The 25,635-nt window shown below is 44.5% G+C and overlaps 1 protein-coding gene across 3 annotated transcripts in view; it reads right to left on the bottom strand.

Annotated features, from left to right (window-relative positions):
• Window positions 1-23,436, bottom strand: part of LOC149314623 (zinc finger protein 862-like) — an 81,182-nt gene extending 57,746 nt beyond the window's left edge. For all 3 annotated transcript variants that reach the window (XM_089521499.1, XM_089521501.1, XM_089521502.1), the window contains exon 1: window positions 23,050-23,436. In XM_089521499.1, the coding sequence (XP_089377625.1) occupies window positions 23,050-23,280 (231 nt within the window). In that variant the 5' untranslated portion in view covers window positions 23,281-23,436. The remainder of the gene's footprint in view (window positions 1-23,049) is intronic.
• Window positions 23,437-25,635: the final 2,199 nt, after the last annotated feature.

Here is a 25,635-nt window from a genome sequence, read left to right as displayed (position 1 = left end):
TCAACCATCCACAGCTGAAAATATTCTCTAGAAAACCAAACAAACAAAAGCAGAAAACAAAAAGAAGGAAACCTTGATTTTGCCATTTTATATAAGGGACACCATTTTACTATGCCATTGTATATAGTGGGATTTGAGCATTTATGGATTTTGGTATCCATAGGTCCTGGAACCAAACCCAAGCTAATATCAAGGGTCCACTGTATCATTCTGTAAGCAATAAAGTTGCATCAAGTTCATCTGTGCTCTTGCTTATTTCTGCCTCCTTGTAAACTAACAGCGAGTTCATAGTACAACTTAAATTCTTCTGGACTATTAAATCTTTCTTCTGGACTAATAAATCTTTGGACATGTTTGCAGTCCTTTTAGGCACCCTGCATCCACACAGGTCACTTTGATCCACGATTCCCAGTCTAAATACTACCCATACTATCATATCAGTACTCCTGGGATTCAGTATGCTTTCAGTTTCCTTTTACAAGGGTGACCAGATGTCATAATCCCAAAGGAGGACAAGACACCGCAAAATATAGAACATTCAAGAAAAATATAGGACATACCAAAATAAAATCTAAAAAGACTAATATAAATTTACATTCATGCCTCTTAGTCATGCTCAACATAGAGGGCATTTTGAAATTCATTGAAATGGATAGACAGAAGGTTGAAATGTAGGACATGTCCTGGAAAAAGAGGATATCTGGTCACCTTACCTTGTACATATGTGTGAAAGAAAAAAACAATAGGGGAAGTTGGGGCTTGAGTTCTTTAGGGGTATCATACTGAAATTCAAACATATATACCATATTTCCCCAAAAATAAGACACTGTCTTATATTTATTTTTCCTCAAAAAGACACACTATGGCTTATTTTCAGCGGATGTGTTATTTTTATTAAGTATGGTACAATAATCTACATGTATTCAAATATAGTTAAGTTGTCTTCTTCTGTAACATCGTCATAACTCTCAAAACCCGGAATTCCATCCTGAATTTCTTGTAACTCCATTTCCTTTAGAACCATTGGCCCCAATCCTTCCGTTCCTGTCCCTCCCCCTTCTGTTCTGCACAGGGGCTATCGCTATGTCTTATTTTTGGGGTATGGCTTATATTGCACAAATGCTTAGAAACCTTGCTATGGCTGATTTTATGGGTTTGCTTTATTTTGGGGAAACAGGGTAAGGACAACACATTCCTCAAAATTATACCTGTTGCTCTTGGACCTCACCACCCCCACCCCAATCTATAGAAGAATATATAGAAGACCTTTTTGCCACAGACACCTCTGTAAACTGGTAAGGACTGGTAAGAGCCAATTCAAATATCCATTTAGGCGAGCAGCACTTGGGACAGTCTTGGAGGAGCCACTCTCTTTCAAGCATCACACAAGTAGTTGATAAAATGTGCATGTGGGGGGAGAATTAAAGTAGGTGGGACCCTTTATAATGATTTCAAGTACAGTTGGGCCTCATTATCTGCAGACTTGCAATCTGCGTATTTAAGGATCCATGCGTGGATGGCAAGCCCCCATTGCCCCCAATGGCGGCGAGTGCACGCAGCTGTACTGCCATTAGGAACAGTGCCTGTTGCCCCTAGTGGTGGCATATACACAGAACAAAAATGTCATTAGGGACAATGGGACTTCAGGTAACCCCCATTGTTTGGGGACAATAGGGATTCACCTGAAGTCTTTCTTTCTTAATTGTTCCAGGTCTTTGCTATATTCTCCTAATATGGTGTCATCGGCATATCTTAAATAATTGATGTTCTTTCCTCCAATTTTCATGCCTCCTTTCTCTGAACCTAATCCTTCTTTACATATGATATGTTCAGTGTACAAGTTAAACAGATAGGGAGATAAAATGAAGTCTTCCTGACCCCTTTTCCAACTGGAAACTATTCCATTTCTCCATATTCTGTCCTGAAGATGTCCTCTTGTTCTGAGTACAGGTTATGCATCAGGACAATCATATGTTGTGGCACACCCATTTCTTTAAAAGCGATTCATAATTTTAAATTATCTACACCAGGGGTTCCCAGCCTTTTTGACTCACGGAAACCTAAGGGCTCCATGGAGCACAGGCTGGGAACCACTGGAGTTCTCAACCTTTTTGACTTGCGGAGCCCTAAGGGCTCTACAGAGCAAAGGTTGGGAACTGCTGATAAACACAATCAAACGCTTTGCTTTAATCTAATAAACATAGGGTGATTTTCTCCTGAAATTTTTGTTGTGCTCCATTACCTAACCTATGTTTGCAATAACCTGTTTGCTCTAAAACCTGCCCTCAACTTATACATGAGATTAATTTATAGTCGAGCATATACGGTATGTCTTCTCTTGACATCTGAGATAGCATAAACTTAGCAAAAGAAAAAAATCTAAAGAATTCACACTATTTCTTACAAATGCAAGATAGCGGTGATGCAAGAAAACAGACTATATGAAAAAAAGGCCTCTATTCATGCAATTGCTTTTGAAGGGAGTTGCTTCCTCCAGGATCTCCAAACAGTATATGCAAGTTTTTGAAAAACAATTCAAGGCAGAAAAGTTTGCTGCAACTGTTCCAAAAAGCATTATGAAACTACAGTAGTCAGAATGTATGATATACAGTGGTATGATATATATGTGATATACCATATGATCTAAAACCCTTCTGAGCCACAATTTTAACCTCTTGCAGACAGCTACAGTCCGTATTATTCAAAGGCAGCAATATGAATGTATAAACACTTCACATTGGTGCCATTGAATATGGGTTATGACCGTCCACTTTTTTTTGCGTCTGCGGAAGCCCTGGAAGCAAGGCCTAGTCAATATGGAGGGCTCATTGTATTCATATCTAAATTTTCCATTTTAAAAATCAAATACTTTTCCATGTTCCTTGCCCAACATTGTGCTGTCAATCTCTTTCTTTTCAGCAATTTTGAATCTGTTGTATTTTGGAGTGGAAATTGTGAGAAGAAACTCAAAACAACCCATCCTTTCTACTGAATAGAAACTGTTTATTTTCCAGGAACAACAGCTACCACAACAGACTTCATGGGTAGTGAGATTCATGGGTAGTGAGATTCTTACTGCAGAAACAACCATCAGAAGTGAATGTTTCGGAGAACAGAGAGCCTGGCGAAAAGAGAAAACTGAAAGGCTGGCAATTTTTGGCTACAGACACTCTATATCCCCACCTATGCATGATAAACAAAACTTGAATTATGCTGAAAATGAACAAATGTTTTTGTTTTCATCTTAAGGTTTCAAATATGCCCCAACCACAAGGCCATCAAGTATTAAGCACTGAAGTCAAGCTTGTAAAAAATAATAACACTAGAAGGTGTACTCTAATTAAAATGAAATGTAGTAAAATGAATTTTAAACAAATGATTTGTTTTAATAGTGTAGTAGTTTACTTCCTTTTTAACTGTCATTTTTGTAAGTTATTAATTGTACTGTGTTTTTAGCATATGTCAGCATATGTATCAAGTGGATAACAAATTTTCATACACAGGTGCAGGTACACCAAAGTTGAGTCCTGCAGCATACAAAACATACATATTAAACACACTATTTTATTAAGTTTGTGAAATCTTGGGTTTTGGAGGGATTCCACCATATCTGGAAATTTCACACAGTGAAATGCACTTGCTTGGTCAAAAGAATTAAATTATGAGCCTTCAAGTTGCCTGTCAATTTATAGCGATCTCATGAATTTCACAGGATATTCTTAAGCAAGGGATACTCTGACAATGTCTTTCTTGAATAGCCTTCTGAGATGAGATACTATCTTATTCCTTCAAGGTATTTAGACAATTTCATGAACATTATCTCTGTGTAAAACTTTAGAGGAAGAGAAGAATCTTTTGATAAAGAACCTACAATTTTAGAATTTTAGAAAGCAAAGTGGAAGCTGCTCTCAAAGCACTTGGAAGAAATAAAATCACCAGAAACCAAAATAGCTATTTAACATCTACATGAAACTGCTGGGAAAGTTGTCTGGAGTTCTGGAGTAAGATGTCACCGGTATGGTAATGATATCCAGCTCTGTCACTCCTTTCCACCTAATTCCAAGGAAGCCGTTCCTATCCCAAACTGGCGTCTGGCAGCTGTGATAGACTGGATGAGGTCAAACAAATTGAAACCTGAACCGGATAAGACAAAAGGTGCTCCTGGTCAGTCGAAAGACAGATCCAGGAATAGGGATTTAGCCTGTTAGATAGGGTCACACTCCCCCTGAACACTCCCGTTTGTAGCTTGGAGGAGCTTCCGCATTTATCTCTGAACACTGAGGCCCAGGTTTCAGCAGTGACCAGGAGTGCTTTTAAAGCTAGTGCACCAAGTGCACCTGTTCCTGGAGTCAGATCTGGTCACAGTAGTATATGCCCTGGTTATACCCTGTTTGGATTATTATAATGCTCTCTATGTGGAGCAACCTTTGAAAAGTGCTCAGAAATTTCAGCGGGCCCAAAGAGCTGCAGCCAGGTTGTTAACTAGTACCGGCTACAGGGAGCACAAAACTCCCTTGTTCCAACTGCTCCATTGCTTGCTGGTCCATTTACCGGGCACAATTCAAAGTGCTGGTTTTGATCTATGAAGTCCTAAACAGCTTGAGTCCAGGTTTTCTGAAGGACCATATCTCCCTTTATGACCCCACTAGAGCAAATTCATCAAAAGAGAGGCCCTTGTCTCTGTCCCACCTCTCTCTCAGGCTTGTTTAGTGGGAATAAGGGAAAGGACCTTTTCGGTGTCTGCTCCCAGACTCTGGAACTGATTTCTTAAGAGAGGCCATGATGGCCCCATCCCTGCTCTCCTTTTGGCGGCAAATAAACATACTGTTGTACCATCAGACTTTTTCAAACTGACAAGGGTTGGGTTATAAAAACAGTGTAATAAAGTTTTTAAGTTTTGTATAGGGTTTTAATACAATTTAAATTTCAGTGCATCATTAACTTTTAAAACTGTTCAATTGTTTTTAAAATTTTATAATTATACATATATATAGACACACACATTTTATTAAATCATTTTAAAATCACTATATGGAATCGTAAAATACCATAACATGCGTTGCCAAAAAAATTCCACAACATACACCGTCTCTTACTTTACACAAACATATAGTTTCAAACTTACTCATTTTTAACTATACAGTCTTATGATTTTAACAATCAGTCATTACTTTGACCTATTTGGTGATGATGGCCATCCACTACTTCCCTCTTTCAGTTCCATCCACTTACTACCTGTCCTTATTCCCTTCTTCCTCAAAGCACTTTCCCTTTTCTCCTTTCTTCTCTTCTCTCTCTCTTCCCTCTCCTCTTTCTCTCTCTTCTCTTTTACCTTCATTTCATTTTCAAGTCCTCTCATTCACCCTCAGTTCGCTTACTCTTCATCTCTGTTGCTCTTCTAGATTCACTTACTCAGACCCTCAATCACTTCCTTGATAATTATACATTTTACCACTTTTGTATTGTTTTTAAATTGTATTGTTTTGAACTGGCTGTTTGCCACCTTGACTCCCTATATAGGGAGAAAGGGGGATGATAAGTAAATAATAATAATAATAATAATAATAATAATAATAATAATAATTGTCTCAGAGAACCCTAATAACAGGTAAAATTGCCCCCAAATTCCTAAAGGGAATTGGGTCACAAAAAAATTGACCTCAGGGGGCCAAATGCAGCCCATACTTTGCCCATTCAAATCAATTCTCTTGCTTCTTCAGGAATATTTTGAAAACCACCATAACTTTACAATGATGTAATTTCACAGAATCATAAAGGTGGAAGAAATTACAATCCTCAATATGACATCCCTTCAAATATTTAAACAGGGCTATCATATCACCTCTTAACCTTCTCTTCTCCAGGCTAAACATATCCAGCTCCCTAAGTCACTCCTCACAGGGCATGGTTTCCAAGCCTTTCATCATTTTGGTTGCGCTCCTCTGGACACATTGCAGCTTGTCAACATCCTTGTGGTGCCCAGAACTGGATGCAGTATTCCAGGTGAGGGCCTCACCAAAGCAGAATAGAGTGGTACTATTACTTCCCTCAACCTAGACACTGTACGTCTACGAACACAGACTAGAATTGCATTGCCTTCACATAATTGACTCATTTTCAACTTGAGGTCTGCTAGGACTGCTAGATCCCTTTCACCATGGATTGTTGTCAAGCCACATGGTTCACCAGAAAAATGTTATTCTGTGCTTCTATGCTCTGACCCACAAGAACACACACCACTTGGCAGTTAGCTGTGAAGAATTTGCAATGTTTAAACCTGCCTCAGTTTTAAGATCCTTAGGAGAGGGCTTTATTTCGGTCCTACCACTGCCCAGCACCTGTCTGGTGGAGATATATGAGAGAGCCTTATCAGTGACAGCTCCCAAGCTTCCTTAGAAGGGTAGACTGGCCCTCTGTCTTCTCCCTCTGCTAGCAGGTAAATACCTTTTTATTTAGACACATGACCAATTGGTTGTGCCAAAAGGTCTTTTAATATATTTTTATTTTTATGTTTTAAATGCTTTTATACAATTTCAAATAGTTATGTTTTAATAGAATGGTTTATTTTGTAAGTTAAATCTTCATTTTTATTTAAATAATAAATTTTAATCATCATTTAATTTATGCTGTGATGTTGGGAGAAAGACTATGTAGAAAGCAAGCAAATGAACAGTAACTTTGTGGTCTGATTTGCAATACATATTCACCCTACCTTATCAGTTCCACCTCATCATTCATATTTTTCTGCTTGTCATGTGTGGAAATCAGCTGAAGACCTAAACTATGCAAAGTGTTTCTCTGATACGCTTTTTTATAGTTAGCACTGTCACATCCACATCCACATCCACACACACACAAACCCCACTAACTTTGTCAATGCCCTTTTAACTTTGCCTAGCATTATCTCAATGCCTGTTATACAGTACATTTGACCCAGGTAGGCAGATTTTGCAGCTACAGGTGTTAATCCAGTTGTAAATTCCCATCTAAGCTTCTTGCTTGCTTACTCCGGGCGTCCTGCCACACACTCAAGAGGGAATCACTACTGATCATAAATTTCTAGACTCGACTTAACCTGCTGGTTTTACAAACAGAAAAGTATTGTCTTTTTGTTGGCCTATGGATGTTAGGAAGCCAAACTACTTCTAGCTGTTTTAACAAACTGAAGTACTACAGAGATGGATAGATGGATAAATGGTGATACCATATATACTTGTCCATATGTCAAAAAATTTAAGCCCAAAATTGTGCTCCAAAATCCTAGGTAGACGTATATACGGGTCAATACAGTAATACTTCTCCGTGAGCCTTGGGAAAGCTATGCAGAAGGGAGGGAGGAGACAGAGGAAAGAAATTGGAGTTTCTGTCCCTCTTTTTGCAAGCCATCAGCCTTGGGGAAAGGAGGGAAATCGGAGATCTCTGTCCCCCTTTTTGCAAGCCATCAGCCTTGGGGAAAGGAGGGAAATCGGAGATCTCTGTCCACCTTTTTGCAAGCCATCAGCCTTGGGGAAAGGAGGGAAATCAGATGTCTCTGTCCCCCTTTTTTGAAAGCCATCAGCCTTGGGGAAAGGAGGGAAATCAGAGATCTCTGTCCCCCTTTTTGCAAGCCATCAGCCTTGGGGAAAGGAGGGAAATCAGAGATCCCATTTTTGCAAGCCATCAGCCTTGGGGAAGGAGGGAAATCGGAGATCTTTGTTCCCTTTTGCAAGCCATCAGCTTTGGGGAAAGGAGGGAAATCAAAGGTCTCTGTCCCCCTTTTTGCAAGGGGGGAAAGACAGGAAATTGGAGGTTTCTGTCTCCCTTTTTGTAAGCCATCATCAGCCTTGGGGAAAGTTGTGGGGAAGGGTGGGAAATCGGAGGTCTGTATCCCCTTTTTGGCAAGCCATTAGCCTTGGGGAAGGTTGTGGGGAGGGGAAGGAAATTTGAGGTCTCTGTGTTCTTTTTTTTTCAAGCCACCAGCCTTGCGGAAGATTGTGGGGAAGGGAGGGAAATTGGAGGTTTGTGTGCACATTTTGCATGCCCAGACTGTGACGCTGGGAGAAGGAGGGAGTGAAGTGGTGTTTCTCCCCCACCCTCCATTTAGATTCTTTGTTACATGTCCCTGAGTTTGACCCTCGACTTATCCATGGGTCATATCAAAATCCATGATTTTGTCCCCCAAACCTGTCCTCACCTTATACATGAGGTCGACTTATACATGAGTATATATGGTACTCGAATTATTTTCCCACTGTTGCATTTATATGAGCACAATCATGCGGGCCTCCAAGTGTGTAGCAAGGCCTCTGAACAAAATATCAGGAGTACTAGTAGAAGACCTAGGGCGGTGTATTTGTTTGAACACTGAACAATGACTTTGGAGACCAGGGTTCAAATCACGGCTCGGCCATGAAAAACCACTAGGTGACCTTGGGCAAGTCACACTCTACCAGCTTCAGAGAACATCAAAGGCAAACCCCTCTCTGAATAAATTTTGCCCACAAGAAACCCTGTAATACAGTGCTTCTTAAAAGGTGGGGTAAGACACCCCTGGGAAGTGCAAGAGGGCGCAAGCCCTGGAAGCCCTGTTCCTTCTTCCAAACTTTTTCAATATGTAAAAATTATGCACAGGGTGAGTTAAATATTGAATTTACTTAAATAAAACTGTTATATTTTTAACTATGTTATTTCCATATAAAATGTTAAAATACGAATATACATGAATGAGCAAATGAAAATATAAATACCAAATAAACAAAATATTTGTATTCATATACTAGGCTGAGTGGGGGAGCATGATGTTCATAAGTAGATGTAAAGGGCCATCCCAAGGATAAAAAGTTTGAGTAACACTGCTGTAACAGGCTTGCCATAAGGCAGAAACAATTTGAAGGCACACAGAAACACCAGCAGGTGTGAGAATCTTATCGACTCAGTAATGAATTGGTTGATTTTGCTTTATGTTGAATGTTTATGTTTAATAGTTATGAATAATGTTTAATGGTTATTAATATAATGTTATAGGATATATATGTGTATCTGAATGATGGGTGGTACAAGATGGAAAAAACCAAACATTGGCTGGTACTTTGCGTTAAACATAATTACCTAGTTGAGGACTGGACAGATGCATGGGAGATGCTGTTTCCCATGGCAGAGTACTGTACAGAGTAAACTGAAAGTAATAAAGGGTAGGTGGGTGATTAAGATGATTGGTACACAGAGTTGTATTGATTTATAAACAAATTATAAAAAAGATTGCAAAACTGTAGGGTGAGTTAAAGAGAATATTGGGCTTGTGAATGGAAATGATAGCAGTTCTGTCTGCAGATGCCTTGCTGCTAATACCTATGGTTACTGGAATAAAGTTTTACTGTTTGAATCAAAGGAGGCTGGTTCATTGAACTGTGGGGGAAAAAAGTAGTTCTTGACAGAAGTATTAGTATTAATTTCATTTATATGTTGCTTTTCTCCTGGAATGGGGCTCAAAGTGGCTCACAGTGTAGGCAGGGTGCCTCAGGCTTGGAGCAGCCACTCACAACAATATTTTCTGCTTCGATTTAGCTTGCAACTGCATATACAAGCATACCTCATTCAAAACCTCTGACAGAGAAGCTCTTTTTACAAAGTGTTTTTACAGGAACTTAGCCTAAATACCCTAAAAGTACCAGATCCTGTCTGATCTTGGAAGCTAAGTTAGGTCAGCCTTAGTTTTGATTTATAGTATCGTACACACAGCCTAAATGTATCTAAATGTCCACAATTTCATGTGGTTAAAGTGAAATTTTTTAAAGATATCAAACCTTTGAAGAAAATGTTAATTTTTTAAAAAAATAAAATCCTGAGGTCTCTCCTTTTCTGCTCTCACTGAGACTTGCTCCACTCACATCATCTCTTCCACTGAGCTCCAGCATTTTAAAGGGATGCAGGTGAACGCCATAGCCCACTTCTGCCAAAAGGCAGATGTTTAGAGAGCGATGATGCCATCCTTTCTCAGGGTGTCACCTGATGCAGCTCACACCCCGTAATCATGCTCCTGCCACCAATGAGTACCAGTTGCTGTTGCTTTTATTTCAGAGCAAGAAACTAGCAAAACCATCCCTAAGTATTCCTTGCCTACAAAACCTATGCAATTCAAGGGGCTGCCATAAGTTGGCAAGCGATCTGAAGGAAGATACACACAGAGACACTAACTGTAACTTCTTTGCTGCATTGGCTTTGGAACAATGGTGAAGGGGGGCTGGAAAAAGCCAGATTTTGCAGTGTTTGGTCACAGTAGCATGTCTGCAGTAAATAATGCAATAAAGCTTGACCTGGGAAATAATGGATTCTACACAAGGTGAAACTGCTGCAGCTGTGTGTTTACGAACAACAGGCAGGATAAACAGCTGCCTTGAGAATCACTTATTGAGCATGTGTAAAGAGTTGAACAAAAAGAAAGGGGAAAAGCAGATTAGCCAGCTCTCCTGGCATGTGTTAAAAAAGCAGATCTATAAGTTTATCCACCAAAATGGAAATTGTAAGAACAGAGAAGGCTGCTGAAAGGGGGAAAAAACAAAAATCTGACTTGCACTTTGGAAGGAACTTTCAAGCAGTCAGCATCAGGAGGAACTTCCTGACAGTAAGAGCTGTCTGAGAGTAACATACACTTCCTCGGAGTGTGGTGGAGTCTCCTTCTTTGGAGGTTTTTAAACAGAGGCTGGATGGCCACCTATTGGGGATGCTTTGATTGTGAGTCCCTGCATGGCAGGGGGTTGCACTGGATGGCCCTTGTGGTCTCTTCCAACTTATGATTCTATGATTTCAATCATTACAAGATTCAAAATGCTTTTGTTTACTTTTTTGCTGTTAACCACCCTCAAGTTGATCTCGACCCATGGCGACCCTCTAGATAAGACATCTCCAAGACTCCCTATCCCGCTTAGTACCTGTAGACTTATACCCATGACCTCCCTAACAGAGTCCATCCATCTATCATGTGGCCTTCCTCTCTTGCTGCTAAGAAACTCTCCTGTGATAACAAGTGTGACACATGAAATGATTCTGCTGAACGGCACACTGGGGGACTAGAGGATTCAATTTATATCCGGAAGGTTTAATGACAGCTTCTCATTGGCACTATTGAAACGTGATTGCCTTTCACACGTTTGCAATAGTGCTAATGAAGTGCTGTTGGCAAGTCATTGGCCTGTTCTACAAGGGCCTTTGCCACGCCCCCAGTACGTCCTAGGGGTTGGCCGAGGACACAGCGTCCAATAAGGCCTCACCCCTAGGACATACTGGGTACGTAAAAATGGCGGCGCCCTATACACATGGACGCCGCCATTTTGATGTCGGGGAAGCTTAGCGTCTGCATGTCGTGGTGCAGTAATGACGCCGCAAGTGCGCAACTGGCGCCTTGCGGCGTCATAACCACACCGCAAAAGAACCCACTTTTTGCGGGTTCTTTTTGCTGTGCCAGGGAATCGTGCGGTTTGTCCGATGCGGTTCCCTGGCGCAGCAAACACGGGCGCCGGCAGAGCACCCTTTTTGGGTGCTCTGTAAAGCGCCATTAACGCTTTTTTGTCATTAATGAAAAGTTGCACTAGCACGATGCTTCGATGACGGGACAAGTACAGTATTGTGCACGATGTTCTGTGAAAATCTTCCTACAATTGTGCAAACATGACAAGAGCATAGAGCTTTTCTCGTGTTTCTTATCCCCATGTGATAACCTCCTTAGTCCTTCCCTATTATTTCTATCTCGGGTACCAAAGTTTTTAGGAAAGAAGTGGCCCAGGAATGTCTACTTCAGGGGTAGGCAACCTTTTTGAGCCGGGGGCCGGGTTGCTGTCCCTCGGACAACTGGGGGGCTGAAGCCGGGGGTGGAGCTTCCACCCTCCAGGGGTGGAGCCGCACACAGGGGGTGGAGCTTCCACCCTCTGGGGCGGAGCCGCATGCCAGGGCAGAGCTTCCACTATCCGGAGGCGGGGCCACATGTCAGGGGCGGAGTTTCCACCATCCGGGGCGGAGCCACATAATAATAATAATATTTGCAAGAAGCTACTAGGGCTGGCAATGCCATAACACAGGAAAAATGCATGCACACTGTCTCAACCCAGAAAAGAGCAAGCAAGTCCATGTGGGGGGATTTTGCAAAGAGAATACCAAAGGATAACAACAACAATAATAATAGCAATATTTGCAAGAATGGAAGCAACTAGGCAAGGCCACAAAACATCAAAAAATGCATGCCACTGTCTCAGCCCAGAAAAGAGCAAGCAAGTCCATGTGGGGGGATTTTGCAAAGAGAATACCAAAGGATAACAACAATAATAATAATAGCAATATTTGCAAAATGGAAGCAACTAGGCAAGGCCACAAAACAGCAAAAAACGCATGCCACTGTCTCAAACCACTTTCTTTCTCTCCTTTCCTCCCTCCCTCTCACTCCCACCCTCCCACCCCCTCTATCTCTATCTCTCTCTCTTCTCCCCTCCCTCCCTCTCTCTCTCTCTCTCCTCTCCCTCCCACCCTTTCTCTCTCTCTCTCTCTCCTCCCCTCCCTCCCTCTCTTTCCTCTCCCTCCCACCCTTTCTCTCTCTCTCTCTCTCCTCCCCTCCCTCCCTCTTTCCTCTCCCTCCCACCCTTTCTCTCTCTCTCTCTCCTCCTCCTCTCCCTCCCTCTCTTTCCTCTCCCTCCCACCCTTTCTCTCTCTCTCCTCCTCTCCCTCCCTCTCTTTCCTCTCCCTCCCACCCTTTCTCTCTCTCTCTCTCTCCTCCCCTCCCTCCCTCTCTCTTCTCTCCCTCCCACCCTCTCTCCTCCTCCCCTCCCTCCCTCCCTCTCTCTCTCTCTGCCTCCTCCTCCTTCCCCCCCCCACCCCTCCATTTATAGGAGGGAGGAGGGAGCCAGGAGGGAGGTGGGCAGCGCCCATTTGAAGGCCCGGTGCGGCTCCTGGAGCCCCGATTCAGGGTTCCAGAGGCCCGGTGCTGCTGCTGGAGCCCCGATTCAAGGCTCCAGAGGCCGCATCGGGCCTCCCAGAGGCCCGGTGCTGCTGCTGGAGCCCCGATTCAGGGCACCGGAGGCCGCATCGGGCCTCCCAGAGGCCCGGTGCTGCTGCTGGAGCCCCGATTCAGGGCACCGGAGGCCGCATCGGGCCTCCCAGAGGCCCCGGTGCTGCTGCTGGAGCCCCGATTCAGGGCTCCGGAGGCCGCATCGGGCCTCCCAGAGGCCCGGTGCTGCTCCTGGAGCCCCGTTTCAGGGCTCTGGAGGCCGCATTGGGCCTCCTAATGGGTGCCACCATTTTGCCCTTCAAAATGGCGGCGAAGTCTCGCGTGACCTTTATGGTTGTGCGAGACTTCGCCGCCATTTTGCAGGGCAAAATGGCAGCTGGAGCGGCCGAAATCAGCGGTGATTTCGGCGGCAGGAGGGACTGGGGGCCGGCAGAAAGGCGCCCGTGGGCCACATCCTGCCCGCGGGCCGGAGGTTGCCGACCCCTGGTCTACTTCATAAACTATTTCATAAACTGAGGTATTCTATAAACATGTTGGAGTAGCTGTGTTGGCCTTTTAATAAATACAAACAAAAATCCATCAGTGATATCTTTATTGGCCAACCAAAATGCACAATATACTTGTTGCAAGCTTTCGAATCTCCACGGGCCTTTTCATCAGGCAAGACTCATGGTGACCCAATGGATGAGATATCTCCAAGCCTCCCTATCCTCCACTGCTCTGCTTAGACACTGCAGATTTGGGCTCTTGATTAGAGTCCATCCATCTGGCATGGTCTGCCTCTCTTTCTACTGCCTTCCACATTTGCTAACATTATCCTCTTTTATAATGAGTTATGCTTTCTCATGATGTGGCCAAAGTATGACAACCTTAATTATACCTGTACTCTTTTTAATTATACATATTGTTTCTCAGTGCTTTAGTCTTGGCCTCATCAGCCATTAACAAAATAAAACATAATTATATTGTGCAAAAGTACCCAGAGAATTCTTGGTCACACAAGGTAAAGAAATTCATGACATTATGAGATCTGCTGGTAAAACTAACAAATAGCTGCACTAAATTTTCAGTGGAGAGTGGCAATATATGTTGAATTACTCTTTTAAGAAACATGAAGTTTTAGCAGCACACTACAGAGCGCATTAAAGCAAATACTATATGCAGTACCAAAATCCTTCCATGTGGCTTGAAATTGTGTGTATATAAGTCTCCACCATATTACAAATACACTATAGAGCCGTGATGGCGAACGTGTTGCATGCGTGCCACAGGTGGCACGCGGTGCGATTTCGCCAGGCACGGGGCGAGGGAGAAGGTGGAATGAGCGCGTGCCCCTTCCGCCTCCTCCCTACCATTTTTGGGCCTCCCGCTGTCTCTCTGAGACAGCGGGAAGCCAGAAAATGGCGCCTGGGAGGAGGAGACAGAGGCGCGTGCGCGTCTGTCTCCTCCCAGCCCTCTTCCCTCCCGGCTTCCCTTCGCTCCGCTCGAAAGGGTTCCATGGAGCCCTTTCGTGCAGAGCGAAGGCCGAGGAGAAGGGGGCTGGAACACATGCCCAGCCTCCTCCTCCTCCTCCCGGCTTCCCTTCGCTCACTGCGAAAGGGCTCCACGGAACCCTTTCTCGGCAAGCAAAGGCCGAGGCGGAGGGGGCTGGGACGTGTGCCCAGCCTCCTCCTCCTCCCGGCTTCCCTTTGTTCACCAAGAAAAGGCTCCACGGAGCCCTTTCTCGGCGAGCAAAGGAAGGGCGAGGGCCCTTTTGCCGGCCTCTGAGGGCCCCAGAAGGGACCCTTAGGGGCCGGCAAACGCCGGAGGACAGCACGCCGTCCTCCACGGCCCTTTTGCCGGCCTCTGACGGCCCCAGAAGGGACCCTCAGGGGCTGGCAAATGCCGGGGGAGGAGCCAGAGGGTCCCTCCCTCTGAAAAGGGGATGGAAGCCCCACCCCCTGGAGGGCAGAAGCCCCGCCCCGGCACCTAGCCCCCATCCTGGGGGTAGAAGCCCCGCCCCTGGCACGCAAACTGAAAAAGGTTCGCCATCACTGCTATAGAGGATCTTATTCAACCAGATCTCTTTTGGGTTTACTTCTAATATTTTTAACTAGGGGCAGTACAGACAGGCAGCTAGAAGCCGTCCCTGTAAGCCCTGCATCTTTGCTGCAGCATCCTCATGCTGTAGCACAGACACGCTCTCCGTTTTTCTGCATCATAATGGCTGTGACGCAGCCCTATGACACCTCTTCCGCCGAGAAGCATCTGGGCACTTGGATGCCCTTACATCATGAGGCTACGCAATCTAACGACCCAAGTACCCATACCCAATTACTTTTAACACATCCTCTCTCTCTTTTTATTTCCCTTCATTCATAAACTTTCTTTTCCCCAATAGACCCTAAAACCCAATCATCCTACAAATGCACAGTAGAGAATATTAGCCCAAATAGGATTCCCAGGTAGTAATTCCCCTATCCAGCCACCAATTATTCTAGCCAGCTTAGCTTCTGCACAGGTTCCATTAGGCCACAGCTCAAGTCTAACCAGAGCAGAACACACAGGAGACTCTTTACAGGTTATCTTCTCTACTATATTTTTTTGCGGGGGGGGGGGGGTTGTTTAACAAAATCCTTGGGTTTTTTTCGTCTGATGTATATGTGCATGTGAGTTTGGATATGATAGGTAATTATGTCATCTTCCTGCAGGTGTACTCCCTCACATTCAGCAAAAGGTTTCTTAGGACTTACATACATGCAAGAAAATAGGACAGAGAAGAATATGATGGATTTCCCCCCTTCTTTTAACTTCCCCTTGATGCACAGTGAAATAATGCACACTTCTGATTACTGTACAACTTTATACTTGATCCTAAAGTATGACATTACTGGTATACTGAGCTGTGTATGCATTCCTGTATTACCAGTAAAACCATGAATCATAGAATCATAAGAGTTGGAAGAGACTACAAGGGCCATCTAGTCCAACCTCCTGCCATGCAGGAAATCACAATCACAGCATACCCGACAGATGGCAATCCAGCCTCTGTTTAAAGACCTCTACGGAAGAAGACTCCACCAAACTTCGAGGGATTGTGTGCCACTGTCGAACAGCCCTTACTGTCAAGAAGTTCCTCCTAATGTTGAGGTGGAATCTCTTTTTACATCCATTGTTCCTGGTCCTGTTCTCTAGAGCAGCAGAAAACAAGCTTGCTCCCTCCTCAATATGACATCCCTTCAAATATTTAAACAGGGCTATCATATCCCCTCTTAACATAAATAATAATAATAATAATAAAATATTTATTTATATTCCTCCTCTTCCTTTTTGGGGATCGTGGCGGGTAACAACAGAGTTTAAAATACAAGTAAATAACAACAAGGTCTCCCCTCCCCCTAACCCACCCTCCTTAAAATATAAATTTGTAAAATGAGATCAAGTAATACAACACTATAAAATATCAAAGGGGCGGCCTGTACCCACCCCTTTCCCCGACGGATCAGGGCCTCAGCTGCCACAGCGGCAGCCCTGAGGCCCCGATCCGCCGCTTTTCCAGGCCATGGGAAGCCCCAGGACACCCCTACAGTGGCGGGGAAAGGACAAAGGGGCCGCTTGGCCCCTTTCTCTTTTGTGATGCTGCGCAGTCGTGTAAAGGCTGCGCCAGCACCACAAACCCAGGAAGGAGCTCCGTTTCCTGCGCCATGGAAAGGGCGCCAGGATGTCATGTCTGCACCACCCCGTTTGGAGGCGGCGCAGTCATGACATCCTAATAGCAGCGCTGTGTACATACTAGGGTTTGGTGGTGTCTAAAAGAGACGTCCCCGAGCAACCCTAGTAAGTACAGAGTACGTACTAAAAGGCCCTTCTGGAAAGGGCCAAAAAAACATTGTTCATTACACGGTGACAACAAAACATAGGAGCACATATGGACAGGTTTCTTCATTCATGACCTAGTCAGTCTGGATAGGCGAGCTTGAAGACAATCATTTTTACCACCTTCTTAAAAGCCTAATTGGGGATATTTGGTGGATTTCTTCAGGAAGGTTATTCCAGATTTTTGGAGTGGCAACAGAGAAGGTTCTTTGAGACATTGCCACTAATCTAGTTCTGCTCGACTGTAAGAGATTCTTCCCCGAAGAGTGGAGTGTGTGGGAAGGATTGTATGGGAGGAGGCGTTCCTTCAAGTAAGCTGGACGCAAGCCATGTAGGGCTTTATATGTAATAATCAACACCTTGTATTGTGCCCGGAAGCTAATGGGCAGCCAATGTAATGATTTTAGAACTGTTGTAATATGGTCAAATTTAGATTTTCCAGTGACTAGTCTGGTTGCCATGTTTTGTACCAATTGAAGCTTCCAGGTGTGGCACAAGGGTTGCCCCATGTAGAGCGCATTACAGAAGTTGAGATGAGAGGTTACCAGTGCATGTACAACCGTTTCTAGGTCTCGCTGCTCCAGGTAGGGTCACAGCTGGCGTATCAGCCGAAGCTGATAACAGGCACTCCTGGTCGTCGCATCAACCTGAGACGACAGTTGAAGCGACGAATCCAGGAGTACTCCCAAGCTGCGAACACAATCCTTTAGGGGAAGTGTGACCCCGTCCAGGACAGGTAGACTTATCTCCATATCCGGAGGGGGGTTACTTATCATGAGTACCTCTGGGTTTTTTTTTGATTCAGCTTAAGCCTATTTTCCCTCATCCAATCCATTACTGACCTCAGTCATTCATTAAGAGGGAAGACACCCTCCTTGGTCGCTGAAACAGACCGAGACATAGAGAAGTAAATATGGGTGTCATCAGCATACTGACTTAACCTTCTCTTCTCCAGGCTAAACATCCCCAGCTCCCCAAGTTGTTCCTCATAGGGCATGGTTTCCAGGCCCTTCACCATTTTAGTCACCCTCCTTTGGACACGCTCTAGTTTCTCAATGTCCCTTTTGAATTGTGGTGCCCAGAACTGGACACAATATTCCAGGTGGAGTCTGACCAAAGCAGAATAGAGTGGCACTATTACCTCCCTTGATCAAGACACTATGCTTTTATTGATACAGCCTAAAATTGCATTGGCTTTTTTAGCTAGCGCATCACACTGTTGACTCATGTTCAACTAGTGGTCTACCTGGACTCCTAGATCCCTTTCACATGTAGTATCGTTCAGCCAGGTGCATGGTTTCTAATAACACAGTGTTCAGTCACATTTTCATTCTTCAACAGTCTTAACGCCAATAATATGGAAACAGCATTATAACTATAGTCAAAGAATTATTGTATATATCAGTGAGATGCTGAAAATAAAAGTTCATCAATATGTCTGTAGAAACTCTTGTTCCTCTTTTTAGTTCATTGACTTATAAATGCCCTTTGAAGTAACAAGTTCAGTAATTTGTCTTATTAGTTCTTTCCTCCATTCGCATCTTCTTTGTTTAGGGATGGCTGGAGAGGTCAGTAGTACATACATTTTAAACAGACACCAGTTTGTCTGTGCTTCTGCTCTCTTAAACTTACACTACTGTTCAAAATGCCAAAGAAAAGCAGTCAAACTGGTTTAAAATTGGCCAAGTGGCAACCTAGTATATATTAAAGACAAACACTGTACTGTGGGCATGGTCCATTAAAATTACCACTATGCTCATGATTTACAGCTCAGACCAGCACTACATCTTTCAAGCTGTCCTGCACAGCTTTCTCATCATATATCCACTTCCTAACTCTAACCTGCACTATACCAGACTCACACTCACCCACCACCCAATTTCCTTTCTAATTTCTTTTTAAAAAGGGGTGGACTAGAATGAAAGAAGAAAATTATGCGAAGAAAGGTACGTATGGTGATGCTGTGAACATTACCAATGAAGTAATACTGAGGGAGCTGAAGCAATTACAAAATTTATCTAGGGCTTAAATACCGTATTTTCCGGCGTATAAGACGACCCCCAATTTTTCCATTTAAAATATAGAATTTGGGATATGCTTGCCATATAAGACTACCCCTCTTCCAATATTGAGGCCTGGGAATCTGGGAGCAGGCCGGGCACGTGCCGGCTTCAGGGGGCCTCTGTGAAGGCCTGGAAGGCAAGAGGAGGCCGGCGGTGAACATGACGGGCCACGGCCCGGGGCTCCCTTGTGGACTCTGTGGAGGCATGGGCCTCCTTGGAGGCCTGGGAAGGCGGCAGCAGGCCAGGTGCGCGCTGGCTTCAGAGGGCCTCGGGAGACCTGGAAGGTGGGAGGAGGCTGGTGGTGAACGCGCCAGGCCGTGGAACAGGCCGGGTGCGTGCACCGGGCTGCGGGGCTCTCTTGCAGCCTGAGCAGGCAGGGCTTAACCCAGCATATAAGACGACCCCTGCCTTTTGACAACATTTTAAAGGGTTAAAAAGTCACCTTACACACCGGAAAATACGATAAGCAATGTTCCCTTTTCACTGCAACTCGAAAGATGTGAGAATATTGTTTATAAGGCCTCACCAAAGTGAAGGAATCTGAACAAGATGTCACACCTGATTTTACTGAAGAATTGGACATACCAGTTGGTTTCTAGTCGACAGGAGTAGCCCTTTGGAAACACCTTCTATTTACAAAAAATACAATGAGCAGTGATGGATATGTTCTTTGGATCACACACTATACAGTAAGGATATTAACATTCCTTGATTGCCACCATATCCTGTAGTCACTTTATTAACATGTCTTGCTTAACAGTCTCAAAGGATACAGCAAGATTAACAAAACTGATTGGATGCCCTGCTCTTTATTAAATCTAGATTCTGAAAACACTGACCAAATCTTGAAGGGCACTACTATGTTCAGTTTTGAAGCCAGACTGTCAATATAGAAAGGTAATAGTATTCACATGCAATTTAATGTGCAGGAAAATCCCTCACTCAACAACTTCCCATCATAAGAAAAGCTGAAGATACGACAGTGGATCGAGATAGAAATTCACAGAAATCCATTCGATTTTTGCATGTACATCTATGTGCCCCCATGTTTTAGAGCAACCCCATTAGTTTCACAGGATTTTCTTATGCAAGGAATACTCAGAGGTGGTTTTGCCATTCCTTCCTCTGAACCATCCTCTCAACCTACAAAGTTTGCAGCTTTAAGGTTACCCAACGTTTATTTGGGGTTAATTTTTTGTTCAGAGAGGGTAAAGTGTCTGAGACTGCACTTTTTTTATGCTAATAAAAGCCACTCTCTTTTTTCTTCTTTACCCAAATAACCAGCCCGCTGGCAAATAAACAAAAACAAAGAAGCAGTATAGGAATTATCATTCAATATACAATTCTCAAATAAAATTCCTAGAAAAATACTGCATACTGGGTTATCTCTATCCAGAGGGCAGGAAGATGCTCTAGAAAGAGAAGTACCATATTTTCCAGCGTATAAGACGACCCCCAACTTTTCCAGTTAAAATATAGTTTGGGATATACTCGCCATATAAGACTACCCCTCTTCCAACGCACACCAAATAAAAATTAAAAAAACATCTGATTTTAATTCAAATGCTTATGACATGCAGGTACTTAGCAGGAAAACTTGTTGTATACAAAGCTTGCTTGGATTGGTCAGGTCTCCCTGCCTGATCAGCCCTCTCTATCTCCAAGACTATCAGAGCGGTAGCGCAAACACAGCAATTTTTTCCATACCCTGGGCGTCCCAGACAAGTGCAGATTGCTCCACCCTTCCCTTACAGCTTCCCGGTGAGGCGCCCCCTCACTTTGTCACCGGGACTGCATTAAGTCACTTCTTTCCACGAATCCTGGTGAGTGGATTTTTTTCTACCGTACTTGTACAGAGCCATCCCTGCTGCTTTCATATGGTTGCCACATACGGTGGGGATGAGGCCGTAGCCGTTTTTGAGCTCTCCCACCACATGCGGTGACCGCAGATTCTCCAGTCCAGCTTGGAAGTTTCAGCACCCACCCTGTAAGTCGACACCCAGCGTATAAGACAACCCCTGACTTTTGAGAAAATTTTCCTGGGTTAAAAAGTAGTTTTATACGCCAGAAAATACAGTAGTTGAGCTGCAAAGGGAGGGGAATACACCACAATAATCTGGACACATTAAACCCACCAAATAAGAATCCCCATCAAAGTAAGGTCAGAATCCTATTGTTAGTCCCATCTAGAACAAATGCAATGAATCAACTCTAAATAGGAAACCCAACAGTGATGCTTTGATTGGGATTTCCTGCAAGGCAGAATGGGGTTGGACTGGATGGCCCTTGTGGTCTCTTGCAACTCTATGATTCTGTGATTCTACCTTCAACACATATGGAAAACTCACTGATTCAATGGGACTATTGTATCTGGGACTGGCAACAGAATTAATTATAGGCATGACTTTGCAACTATCTGCCTACCATTTATTAAAGGTTTTTGTTTATGGCTCCTCAGCTCAACAAATAAAAACATTCCTCAAAACCAAACTGAAACATTTTTAAAAGTTTAAACAAGTTTTCATTCTACACTACAAACAAGACGAAGTAGCATAAAATATAATATTGCATAATTATTTATTTTACTTGAAATGAGAACCTAGCAGCTACATATTAATTTTATAACTCAGGCTAAAAAGTCGCAGAATGATAGCGAATATTGACTTGTTCAGTATTAGGATTGTCTAAAATTACTGCAAAAATAAATACCAAGAACAAATAAAGAAGTATAATTTGAAAAATTACATAAAATTTTGGCATTAAAGAGAGATTAAAGCACATTTAAAGAATCCTGCAAATAAAGTGAAAATGGCGAGTAACTGCATGAATGATTATCACACACAGTTGTGCAAATAAAGCGATATCGGAAATGCAGTCACCGAAAGTAAAAAGATGTGTGTTGATGTTTCTTTGTGACCACTTTTCTGTGAAGGTTGGGCAAAAACATTTCGTGTAATTATGCAATTTTTCTGGGATATTCATGGGATAAACCCTTGATCTCCTTCGTCTGACAAACTCCATAAGTGGGAAATGACTTGAAGGCATACAAAACACACAAAATGTATTTATTTAGTGGACTTATATACTGGCTTTCTCTCCCAAAAATGGGATTCAAGGCAGATAAATAAATAAAATGATAAAACAATAACACACTCATTCTTCCGTATTTGTGGCTTTGATATTTGTGGCTTTGATTATTTGCAATAGATTTGATTAATATGTCCTCTCTAGGAATATCTAGGTCCTCCAGCGCCACTCTATGGCCAACTTTAACTAAAAGTTACGCTGAAGGACCTAGAGATCCCTAAAGAGAATACTCTACTAGCCTTTGTAGCTCCTCCAGTGCCGTTCTAGGGTCAGTGTCTGTTGGACTTTAACCATAGAGTTGCCCTGGAGGACCCAGAGATTCCTAGAGAGGTGTCCTCTCAGGTAAAAAGGTGGTGGTGTTTTTGCTATATGCGGTGTTTCTATCTCGACGGGGGTCTTGTGCCCCTAACCCTGGCGGATATGGAGGGACAAGTGTATATAAATGAAGCGTTCAAGGGTGGAGAACCCATGTACAGCCGTTAACTTTAAAAATGGGGCCGACAACAGTGTAAAGAAGAAGCCTCTGAGGTAACTCCCCTTATCCCCCCTCCCCCACAAACCCCTGATTCCAGTCAGATGCCCCTCCGCCCCTCCATTGACGCCTCTTGTCTTAAATACAAAACCCCAATGCACTCACAACGCCCCCCCCCCCCGCGCGCGCGCCTCTCCCCAAAGTCACTGGCTCTCCTCCCTCCGCCCCGCCCCTAACGTTCCATCCCCGAACGCTCGCGGGCTCCCTCGGACCCTCATTGGCCCGCGCCGCTGTCACTCACAGCAGGAGAGGAGGGGGAGAAGGTGAAAAGGCAGCAGAGGCGGCAGAAGGAGGCGGTGGAGGAGGAGGAAGGAGGGCGGGGAGGAGAGAAGAAGGGGGGGATTTCTTGGTGCTCGCCCAAAGTGGGGGCCTCCAAGGCGGCTACTTACCTGCCTGCGTGGCCTCGCCCTCCCCCTCCCCCTCCTCCGTCTCCCTCACTGTCCCAACGGAGCCCCCAGCGTCCCCTCCACCACCGTCCCCTTCACAGCTCTCCTCCCGCAGCCATTTTCGTGGCCACCTTGGCTACCGAAGGGCTGACTCACCTCCTCCTCCTCCTCCTCGTCGTCGTCGTCCGGGGGCAGCCGGGCTCTCCCCGCGGCCGCCCTCCTCCTCCTCCTCCTCTTCTTCCTCCTCCAGCCCGGCTCGCTATTCCCAGGCGAGGAGGAGCCCTGGGGCCCGGCCGGGCTCGGTGGCTTCTGCGGAGGCTCCTTCTGCTGCGGCGGCTCCCTCCCTCCCGGCCGTGACCACCATCTTATTAGCACAGGAAATGACATGGCGAACGGAAGAGAGGGGCGTTCGGGGGCCGAGCCCGGGGACCCCCCGAACCGGGAGGAGGAGGAGGGAGAGAGCGAGGCGGGCTGGCAGCCAGGCCCGGCCCCGGAGCCCACGGAGGGGAGGCGGCGGCGGACTGCCCTCGACCCCCCCCTCCTCCTCCTCCTGGTCCTGAGGCAACCTCTCGGCCCCCGAAGGCCCCCTCTTCCCCTCAGCCTCCAGGAGCGGCAAGCGCCGCCGCCCGCCCGCCCGCCCGCCCTTCTCACAGACCCACTCGGTCCTCCTTTTCCAGGACACGTCCTCCATTTCTAGCCTCCGCTCCAGGAGGGATTCCCCAAATGCCCTACGCTTAGAACAGGGCTGAGAAGCATGGGTTCCTATCGGTATAATAAGGCTGCTGGCTTTTGTTTTCTGCCCCATGAGGGATTCCCAAGACTTTGAGCAGGACCAAGAGGCATGGATTTGGGCTGTTATTTTGTGTCCAGGAGGGATTCCCCAAATGCCCTCCGTTTTGAGCAGGGCTAAGAAGAATGGGTTACGTATATATTAGTATTAATGGCTTTTGTTTTCTGTCCAAAAAGGATTCCCAGAATGTCCTCTATTTCGAGCAGGGCTAAAAAGCATGGGTTCATATTTCTGTATCAGTGTTCTTGGCTTTTCTTTTCTGTCCAGGAGGGATTTCCTCCATTTTGAGCAGGGCTAAGAAGTCTGGGTGTATATTTATATGTTAGGGTTACTTCCTTTTTCTGCCCAAGAGGGATTCCCCAAATGTCCTCCATTTCAAGCAGGAGCTGAAGACCATCCTGTTCAGAGAAGCGTTCCCAGACATTGCGTGATTGTCACTTGCTACCTGATGTTCTTTTTGTTGCCTGTTTTACTGAACCATTTCCTGTATTGCTATGTGTTTTATTTGTATTATCCTATCATTTCTTAGATTGCGTGCCATAGGCAGGTTTACTCTTTTACATTTATTGTTTTTATGCACAGCGCTGTGCAAATCTACAGTGCTATATAAATAAAGGATAATAACAGGACTAGGAGGCATGGGTTTCTAGGAGCATCTTTACTTTTATTTGGTATTATTTGAAGGTCCTCCATTTTTCAGTGCCTTGTCCTCCTTTGTGGTGAGGACACATCTGCTCACCCCACTGGAGAAGAGGCATTCAGCGCTCCCAGGGCACTTTGGTTTGTAAATTGATTAGTATTTTTTTCCCTCCTCTTCAGCATCTCCGCTTCCTGCTCTCCCCCAACTCCCAGGCTAATACACCAGCCTGGATTTGAACGTTGGACTACGACTCTGGAGATCACAGTTTTCCAGCTGGGTGACTGGGCAAGTCACACTCTCTCAGCTTCAGAGGATGACCCTTGCAAAACCCTTCTGAAGAAACATGCCAGGAAAACCCTATGTTAGGTTCGCTTTAGGGTCACCATGAATTAAATATGACTTGGAGACACACAGCAACAACAAATATTTATGGCTGGTTCTGGTGGAAACGAGTCCGTTTAAAGTGAACAGAGCACACAGTCTGCCTGGCACTAATTCTTAATTTGTTTGGTTCTGTCCATGTGTGTTTGTTCATTTTGCCTTCTTCCCCATCCCATTTTGATTTTGACCTTATGCTCTCTGTTAAGAGTATGATGAGCTATAAGAATGTGATAGTTCAATTCAGAATACATGTTTTCAGAAATTTCTGTTGTGTGCCTTCCAAGTCATTTCAAGCTTAGGGTGACCCAAAGGCGATTTTCAATGGCAAACCTCCTCTGGACAAATCTGCCAAGAAAACCCCATGACAGGTTTATCATGGGGTTTTCTTGGCAGATTTGTCTGTAGGAAGTTTGCCATAGCTTTCCCCTGACACTGAGAGCATGTGACTTGCCCACGGTCACCCAGTGGGTTTCATGGCCAAGCTAGGAATCAAACCCTGGTCTCCAGAGTCATAGTCCAACACTCAAAGCACTACGCCATGCTGGCTTTTTGGAGATAACTCTGGCTTATTTCATTACCTTTTACTCATAAGTTAACCTGTGAACCCATACACACTCACTTAAAGGGACTTACTTCCAATTAATCACACTTGATGGTAGACTGAAGCTATGCCAAAATGTTAGGAGTGGATGCATTAGAGGAAGAACTGCCCAGGTTCAAACCATAACATGTCCGGATAAACTAATGGTTATTACCATGCCCCTTAGCAGTGAATTGCATACTTTCAATTAAGCATTAAGTGCAGATACCTCCTTTCATGTTTAATTGGCTTTTGACAAATTGATACACATGTTCGCCAAGTAGGAATGGTACAATTTGTACACGGTAGAGACTGATGGTAGAATCACTGCTGACAGGCTGTTCCTGTTTC

This window comes from Sceloporus occidentalis, unplaced genomic scaffold (genome assembly GCF_023333645.1).
Source record: "Sceloporus occidentalis isolate IW3139 unplaced genomic scaffold, rSceOcc1.0.p SCAF_4, whole genome shotgun sequence".
Lineage (NCBI taxonomy): Eukaryota > Metazoa > Chordata > Lepidosauria > Squamata > Phrynosomatidae > Sceloporus > Sceloporus occidentalis.
This window is presented reverse-complemented; position numbering and strand designations above follow the sequence as displayed.